The following is a 9,789-nucleotide window of genomic DNA, read 5'->3' on the forward strand; positions in this document are numbered from 1 at the left end:
TCTGCGAAGAAGAGTGAGCCAAAATTCATATTGACAGCAAAGCAAAAGACTCACAAGCGCTTGATGGGCTGCAGTTGTTGCAGGCTCAAGGGGCAATTACTTTCTGACACAGGCTCAGGTTGGTATTGATAGCTTTTTTTTCTCAAGTCATCATTCAGAAACAGCATTTTATGTATCTTGTTAGATACTGATTTGATGATTTGACTCATACCATGACAAGAAATGACATCTGTCTTGCAATCACCCAGAATATTGTGTGGGTGTCTGGGTTTCCCAGTTTCCTCCACGCCCTGGTTTCTGATAAGTGAGGAACAATGAACATATGATCTTCTAGGACCTTAAGTTGCGAGAACTCATTGGAAAGTTTCTCATTTAGTAGCAGTAAAAAAGAAATATATATATAAAAAATACTTAATCCTAGATGCATGAATGACTGAACTCATTTACTTTTCCACTAGTGCATAAAAAACTATCAGTGTTAAAATCAATATGCTTTCATATCACTTTTTTCTGGTTACCATTAGTCATTTCATCCACAAAAGAATACTTTCACATTTGAAATATTTTTATTCCCCACACCCAATTTTTTTTATTTTACAATTTTTAAAACAGTGTGTTAAAAGAAACCAACTCAAACACTTAGGAATAGAAAAAGTTAGAGGTAGTTAGGACACTTAGTTTTGACAATACTACTGTACATTGTTGGCCCCTGAGCACAGACAGAAGAGTAGCCGAATAAAACTGTAAAACAAGTAAAGAAAAATGATTAAGTGTTCATATTGTATTAAAATATCTTATACTTTTCATTGTAAAGGTTTCCTTTGTTGTTTACATACATTACAGCATACAAATTCCTATTATCAAGGCCTTATTTAAATATAAGCAGCTTTTTATATATGTAAACAAATGTAGTGTGACTATTTCTTTATATTAAAAAAAATATAATCACAAATACTTGTGGTGTGTTGCCCTATTGAACTATAAACACATAAAATGAAATGTAACCTCAGCTACAGTTGGGGATTAGATGCAATCACAGCCACTTGTCAGAGAACTCCAGAAAAATGTGTGGGCTTGCTGTAAAAAGGACATCCGCATGACAGAGCCTTCTGTCGCCGTTTGTCTTCAAACCTTATATTTCTTCTTTCCACTTTCACTAATAATGCAAATGTGCTTTAAAAAAAAAGAAAGAGGAAAAAGCACAGTCAAACTCCAGAATGTAAGCCAAAAAAAAAAACAAAACAAAAAAAAAACATTCAAAACAAAAGTATATTTAGTTGATTTGTGTGACAGTCAGTGCCACTGGACTATTATTCCAAGGCCTCCTGCTAAACAGAGTCTTTGTTGTCTGAAATGAAGACTTACATTGAGGTCCCTAAAATACTCATTGTAGTCCAAAGCATAGCCGACCACAAAACGATTGGGTATCTCAAAGCCAACATCTGAAAGAAGTGCATTGAAAAGACAAATGTAAACTGAAAATGTTTTCTAATCGTCTTAAAGCAGAGGCTTATCGCTACCGTAAAATGTTTTATCAGTTACTTACAGTCAGGGACAGAGGCTAAGCTGTGCTGAACTCTCTTCACCAACAACCTGGGGAAGCAAAAGCAGATACTATTCGACACCATCCGCGCCAGACTGCTTATTAAAATGTGATAAATGAAAAAAACAAAAACAAAAAAGAAGAAGTAGTTTGGTCTGTATGCATCTTGACTGAAAGGAAGGGATTTGGTGATTCACGAAACAAGCGACCACTCTTTACCCTGCAACTTTGATCATTTTGGGTTTGAAGGCTTTTACGTGCTCTAGAAGAGTCTCCATTGTCTTTCCGGTGCCAACAATGCCCTGTGAGCGGGAACACATAGAAAAACAACAAAATACACTTGGTTGGGAATAAATGCCGACGTGGAAATGCAGACAATGACGAGTTTCACATCACAGTGAAAGAGAGTCTTCTCAGTGTCTCCCGCCTGCGCTCTTATTACACAACAGTTAACAAGCATCAATTTCACTTTCCCAGAAATCATATGATATTTTATACAAACACTGATAGGCTTTATACATTCTTCTACTGGTGAATATGACGGCCACTTGACAGAGATTAAAGAAGAAGAATGTTTACAGCAAAAAAATAAATAAATAAAATAAAGTAAAATGCTTGACATACACAATCACATCCATGCGTCCAGCTTTACATAATCTATTTATATGTGGTTTGTTATGCATTTGGTCATAGCAAAAGTAAAAAAAAAAAAGAAAAAAAATCTGTTGCCACTGTAAAGTTAAATGGTATCAAAACGGTTGTGCTTGTAACAAATTTTATGCAAAGATTTTGTTGATGAATTACTTATGTGGAATACCATAGTTTTTAAGACATATCACTATGTACAATCTCACAGTTTGCTTAAAGTGATTTTTAAACTTAGTGCATAGCTTTTAGTCTTTTCACAGTATGAAGAGACTAAAGGTTTTTTGGTATAAAGCTATGTGGTGTCTAGGTGCGCTGACGTGCAAATTCCTTTGCTACTGAACAGACCACGTTGTGGAAGTGTAGGAGGTTTGTTGGAACATTTTTTATGTAAAGAAAAAACAGCTACCGGTGCAGTGAAAATTTAGACTGGATAGCAGAAAGAGATGGAACCAAAAGCAAACCCGTCACCCACATATACCATATGGTAACATCATTCACTTAAGTATGAACACATGCAGTGAAACTTTTAAGGGTTCCAAAACTTAGTAAGTGCCAACACCAAAGAAACAAAATACTCCAAGTCCTTTGCAACTAACGACTCTGCAGATGTTTCCACTAGATAGTGCAATAAATGATAAAAGACAAATCATCCGGTCTCTGATCTTTGTAAGCAATCATTATAAATTTCTTTAACTATGCTGTTTTTTGTCCAGCACGCCGATTCCTAATACAGAGCTGAGATTTTCTGCTTGCATGACAAAGTTAGTGAACATTGTCTGAAAAGCAGGCCTCTTGTTACTCGAATATAGGTCAGGCAATTAAAGAAAGTTTTCCTAATGTTAAAACCCAGTTTTTCTGGTAGGCAAACTTTAAATGGCCCCTTGCGACCTGAAAAACAGTCAGTACAGTGTATATATAATGAGTCTATTTTGCAAAATGGAAACGGTTAAGTACAAGGCTGACTCACCTCAACAATCAGCACGTTCTTATGAGAGCATGGTGAGGAGAGGAGAGAGGAGACAGAGCAAACAATGACGCTTGATTAGAAGCAGATTACTAAACCACACACAGTTTGCTAAGACACAAAACATAAAAAAACCATGAATCACAAGAAAAAAACATGTTTGGTTCCTTAAAGGAACAGAAAGCACACTCAAATCTAAAAGGAAAGATTATTTTTTTTAGATGTCTTAATGCAGAAGTAGTGAAACATAAGCAGCAGCATCACACCCAATCACATGTTCTAATTCTGACCATAGATTAGTAATGCTTTTATTCATTTTCTTAAAATATGCATCTGTCCTCAAGATAAAGACTGAACCAGAAAAATATCTGCATCATCGAGATTGGAAATCTTTTCATCAGCCATACTAATCTGAATGTCAGTGTAATCGCTGAAATTCTGCAGATGCCTGTCTAATCGACAGAAAACTTGCCACAAATCACAATCTAGGCACAATCTAAGCTTTGCTTCATCTCATCTAGGCCAGGAAGCAAGTTACACATCTACAATTTACTATAGTTTGCTAATAAAATGTTCATCCAAGCATGTAATTGTGCTTTGTTTACGTCTCCTTATTCCTTATCCTTTGAATTTGTCCTACGGACTTATTTAAGGATAAGTTTGCAGGACAAAGAACCCATGAAAAATATAAACTAATGAGGTATGTGTAAAGTAGAAAGAGTCGGGGGGGAAAGTGAAACCACCTATTTAAACATTTCACAATTTCACAGTTAGCTCTCACCAGTAAAGCTATGCTTTCTTAAGTAACAAAGTTGCAGCTACATTTTATTTCCAGACACACTGGAGCTTGAGAACTTCGCACAAACACTTGAAATACTGCAAGAAAATCATAAAACAGCAAGTCAGACTTGCTACCCAATGTCCTTTTCAGTACAGTAGGTATTTACAGTAGACTGAATCTGGCTACAGGACAGACTCCTGTCCAGCTGAGGGAAAAGTCGAATGTGAATAATCAAATGAGGTGATGACGCATTAGATTGGCACTCTAAAAATAGGTTCACTAACTTATGAATGCGGTAAAAATTGCTGGTGATTCATATCCGTGCACACAGACATGCACACGTTCAGAGATTTGTAATGAAAACCTTTGCAGAGCAGCTAAAGACGCTGGTACTAATCTCTACATCTGATGAACAAAAGCAAAATGCAACTGCAAATTGAATTTAATGTATATTTTTAGATTTATTAAGATTGTGATGACAGTCCTAACAAATACGATGCTGCTGGAAGGAATCATGTACAAATATACTTCCATATTTAAGAAGCAAAATTATGATTTTATTATTGGTGAATAATAAAAACATGAGGCTTAGAGACTTAGATTTACTTGAAGGGAAATTGATGGTTTGTGTCTGTTCAGGTACAGAATGTCTTAGGAACTGGATGCTTTATAAAGGAGAATGTTTCTAAAGCTTTTGAATAGAAAAGGTGCAACAACAGAAAACTCAAAAACTAAGATTTGCTGTTTTAAACTAACATTTTGTTGGTCTGCAACTTACTTTCTGTTATATAGAATAAAAACTACTGTGATTAGCACTTTCACACAATTACCAGATAAAATACAGAGTAATGAATGAAATAAAGATACTTACTTATAACAGAATTGCATGTCCATTTGGATATTATTTTTATACCCATTATTTTTTTCTCATTTTTGACACACTTCAAACACAAACATCAGCGTATTTTATAATGACTTTAAATTATTAAGCAGAAAGGAGAGACTAGGTGTGAAAGAGAAACACAAGACATGGTTTTCCAAACTTTATTCAAACCATCATTTGAAAATTGTATTATGCATTCATATTCACCCCAAACCCAAGCCCACCAATACTTTATCAGTTTTGTAGGTATGCAAAACTCTTTTGAGGTTTGAGAAGACTGAATTTTTTTTTTTTTGCTAATTTGTTTCTGGAAAAAAAAAAAAAACAAAAAAAAAACTAAATTAAATCAGACTGGAAGGAAAGAGTCTGGAAATATAAAATGTCAAATCTTGCTGCAGGACGGCTTTGGGTCTGAACTTTGAATAGACCACTCTAACACATGATTAGTTGTTGAGTTCACCAATTCAATTGCAGCTCTGACTGTACGACCAGGGTTATTTCCTAGTGGCATTTAAGTCTTCACAACAGCCTGACATCTACTGCAGATTCAAGCAGGATTTATTCCAGTGTTGCACTGTAATTTATCAACAAACTTTGGCCAACTTCACTGTCTGCCACTGCTGAAGAAAAGTATCCTTACAGCATGATGCTGCCAGCACCATGTTTCACAGGATAAAGTAATCATAGTTATGAGCAGAATTAGTGTTCCACCACAAATATCTAGCATGTAGTCGTAAAAAAATTACATTTTGGTCTGGTCCGACTATTGCACCTCTACATGTTTGCGGGGTCCCCCACGTGAATGAAAACTAGAACTAAAACTTTTTATTGCCTTTCTTTAAACAATGACTTTGTTCTTGCCAGATTTCCATAAAGGCCAGATTTGTGGAGCGTGAAACTAACAGTTATCCTTTCAACAGATTCTCCAATTGAAGCTGTGAATCTCTGTAGCTTGCAGACAGGCTTTCTTTGTGCGATTTTTCAGTCTGATTTGGCAGGTTTACAGCTGTGTGAATGGGACGATGCATAAAGAGCTCGAGACTTTGCATAACCTAACCCTGTCCTGACTTCTACAGAGTTGTATCCCTGCCTGCTGTATTCTTAGATCCTCATGTTGTGGTTTGTTCGACCTCTGAGCCCTTCAAGGAACAGCTCGATTTCTACTTTGGAAAAAATACCCACAGCTATAGAAGTTGTTTGCTAATTAGTTGATTCCTCAAGCCTTTTGTTGCACTGAATTTTATTTGGGAGTTATCAAAGCAAAGAATGAATACTATGCCTCTCTTACTTTTATCGGTAAAAGTTTTTAAAAACAATACATATTGTTCTTCCACTTATTTATGTGCATCTTTGTGTTGGGATATCACAAAAATCTAAGTAAAATTCGTGGAAGTTTGTGGTTGTAACTATAGAAAATGTTTTTATTTTAATCTTATTGTATGACTATGTTTGCAACGTGTTTCCAAAATTGTCTATAAATGCATAGAAAGAGCACTAACTATTGCCCACAAAGAGATAAATACGTTTTAGACAGTTTAGGAAACGATCTTGCAACCTCTCAAAATAGTAGTCTTGTGACCAGCCACAGTGGTCAGCACAGTCCAAGAAGACACTTTAGGAGATAGCATAGAGATTATCAGAGCTTTGTAAACAGTCAGGATCCACTCCAGCTCAAAGGAGAACCAACTGTGATCACGTGATAACAAGACAAGCAGCTGTGCAGCGAGCCTGAAGCAACAGAGCTACAGTCATCCTGCTAATCTACATACTCACTACGTCCTCACATTTTCACCAACTCCACACTTTGGTCACACTGAGATAAAGTAGAATAAACCTTTAAACAACTGCATTAGAACAGCAGGTATCTGATTGGAGCTGTCTGACCCTGCCATCTTTGATCTGCTTTATGGAACCATCTTGTCAGGCTGAAGGAAGAGCAAATTTAGAGGAAAGGCTGCCCTCTTGAGGTCACTGCACGGTGGCTCAATAAATGTCATCTCTAGACAACTTTGGGTTACTTTGCCTTCTAGCAATGCATGCATTTGGTTATAACATTTTTTCCCCCAGTGATGATCTCATTGAGAATCTTACCTTTCCAGCTAAAAAAGACAGGTCTTCCGCTCCCAGTATGTGAAGATCTTCTGTCGACTGGTCATTCTGCAGAAACAAATGTGTTTTAACATAGGGCTAAGCAGCATTTGAGACTAAACTGTATAACTTAAAAGCTGAATTGCATTATTTTTTGTCTTCAAATTGCACATTTATTGAGAATAAGAATAACCTCCAGGCATAAAACAAACCGATCGATAAAGGAACTCCGCAGTCATATCGGCTGTCTTGATTTTTTTTTCTCCCACGTTTGAACAAACACATCTGAGCTAAAGCTAGACAAAGATCCCACTGTCATAATGCTGACAGCGTAACACACTCATCTTCTGACTAAGTCATGAGACACAAACCCATCAAGGCTGATAATGTCAACCATTAAAGCAGCCTCAGCATCCTTAAACCGAAGCCACTTGAGGTCAGTCTGTCTCCAGCGGCTTTCCTTGACTACAGCAGAAAGAGGACAGGACAGGACGGGACGGGACGGGACGGGACGGGACGGGACGGGACGGGACGGGACGGGAGGGGGCTCACCAGGTAGCTCCTGAGTCGGATGAAGTGGACCCTCATGGGGATTGTGTGGTTGGAGTTCCGGCTGAGAGCCTTGATCCTTTCCACCAGGTCAGCACAGAACTGGTAGCCTCCTTTTAGCACGCACAGCACCACAATGTCATGGTCGCCGAGGTCGTCCATGATGTTCCTAGCAAGACGTTCTGTCCTGCAGAATGAAAAGAAAGAGAATGATTTAGAACTTCTCCGACTTTTTAAGGTCAAAATATCCCTGCCTCACTGTTAAAACTAAAACTATGGTATACTGATCATTCAAAATTACATCAAAACATCTATACGAGATGTGCTCTACCTACATATTTAGTGCATGTTAAAAATGTTACTATAGAATATGTTCTAGCATAGTTATATGTTTGACCATTAAAGTTACACCTTCTATTTTGAACAAAGTTTTTCATTTCAACTTTTCCATTTACACACGTTTGAAAAGACCCCAGCTTTGAGGTGGAGTACAGCACTGTTTTTGTTTTTTGTTTTTTTTTCCCAATATGCATTTTAGTTCATTTTGAACTAACTGAATTGCCATATTTCTGTTAATTTTCAATACAATCTGTGTGCACACCTCCAAATTGCACCTGAGCGCAGATTGCTGAGCTCTTCATGTGCTCAGACACATAAAGTGGATAAGGAATCTTACACATTCTCTGTGTGAAAGCTGTTCTGAAGAGATCAGCAAGTGTTTGATATAATTTTACATCACTAAAGAGTCCAGGAGAAGAAGATGGTATAAGGTCTGCATGTGTATAGCGCTTCATCAAGTCAGAGGACTCCAAAGTGCTTTACAATACATTCACACGCTGATGGCGACAGCCACAATTGCCGTGGGGCAGACTGACGCAGGTGAGGATGCTACACAATCTGAACCAACACCAGTGGGCAAGAACACAGTGACTGAGATGGAGCAGGGGTTCGAACAGGAAACAGTAAATCAAGACATCACAGCTAAATACTTTGGAAGCAACAAAAACAGAAAACTTTTATTGTTTTATTAATTCTACACTTACTAACTACAATAACAGTTTTTATGCATTAAACATTTGAAGGACTGTAATGGTACATTTGATCAGATACGTCATTAAATATTAAATATAACAGATATCCATCAGGCTGTATGCAGCGATTGAGGAAAATACAGAGGTAAAACAGACAACTTTCAGTTTTGATTTGCAACTGTTCCTCTAGTTTTTTCCCCATTTGTTTCTTTTTAAGTTTGCATTTAACAGAAGGCAGAAAAGCAAGAAAGTCGAGCTCACATAAAGTGTATGATATACCTCTGATTTCCCCCTAACGACTAGTTAATGATCACGTAAGACTTCTATGCAACCTCAGAGCAACCAAAACGGGAAGGGGAAACTTGCTTAGGCCGCAGGAATCTACACAGTTTCAGTCGTGTACCTGTCCATGATCACGCCATGTGGAACGATGACACAGTCTAAATCTCCGGAGTAATGAGCGGGGTAGCTGAAGAGATCTAAACTGTAACCTGGCCAGTCATCGTTGATCTGAGAGGAGACAGTCAAACATAAACATCATTCTGTGGAGTACAGTGGAAATCACAACTTATTCACGCAGGCTTCCACGCTGCAAACTCTCTGCAGCAGCGACGCCCGCCTGCCGCTTTAGTTTAGACAAAACCAATCTACACGGAGCGCAAAGTTTTCTGATTGCGCATAAATTGAGCGCTTGTTCATTTCCTGTGAAGTTCTCTTATTAAATTACCACAATCCCCTCGCTTCTTCTATCGGCCCGAGCGTCTACTTCTGCCATGTTTTCCCGTCGAACACAAGAAGGGTCTTGTCTGAGAAAGGTGGTGGTGCAAGCCCACAGAGGGGTTTGGCACGGTGATGAGAGAGGAGGAGCATCAGAGTTAGGGAATGTGAAGCCTGTCGTGTATCGCCGCGGCCGCTAGAGGCGCTCTAACACAACGTTTTTATTGCAGCGACATCAGGATGCGCGTGCTTCTCTTGTTTTCCAAGTCAACTATTTGTTGACTGTCTCAGGTTTAGCGGGGATGACAGACGGGGTCTGCAAGGCAACTTAGTTTTCTGAGATACTATTAAACGCTTGCGGAAACAGTTGTGCAATTAAAAAACCAAGACTACCAAATGGGATTTAAAATGAAATCTCAAATATTGAATTGTTTTTAAGTGTAGATCAATGAAGAACAAAAACATTAAAGAAGGGTTTCAGTGCTGTGTAAAGCAATTCATGTCTCTTGAGCTGTATCTGTCTGTTGTGTTTGAACCACACATTATTATATTTCTATGGGTTTTATTTGATAGACCAACACAAAA

The 9,789-nt window shown here is 37.9% G+C and overlaps 1 protein-coding gene across 1 annotated transcript; it reads right to left on the bottom strand.

Annotated features, from left to right (window-relative positions):
• Positions 1-547: 547 nt before the first annotated feature.
• On the bottom strand, positions 548-9,455 carry LOC103143037 (hypoxanthine-guanine phosphoribosyltransferase-like). Its single transcript, XM_007559416.2, has 9 exons — positions 9,215-9,455; positions 8,891-8,997; positions 7,460-7,643; positions 6,911-6,976; positions 3,159-3,176; positions 1,763-1,845; positions 1,547-1,593; positions 1,366-1,442; positions 548-1,173 (listed from the first exon to the last, which is right to left on the bottom strand). Exons 1-9 carry the CDS (start codon positions 9,260-9,262, stop codon positions 1,126-1,128), a joined length of 678 nt encoding a protein of 225 aa, XP_007559478.1. The 5' UTR covers positions 9,263-9,455; the 3' UTR covers positions 548-1,125.
• Positions 9,456-9,789: the final 334 nt, after the last annotated feature.

This window comes from Poecilia formosa, unplaced genomic scaffold (assembly GCF_000485575.1).
Source record: "Poecilia formosa unplaced genomic scaffold, Poecilia_formosa-5.1.2 Scaffold104, whole genome shotgun sequence".
Lineage (NCBI taxonomy): Eukaryota > Metazoa > Chordata > Actinopteri > Cyprinodontiformes > Poeciliidae > Poecilia > Poecilia formosa.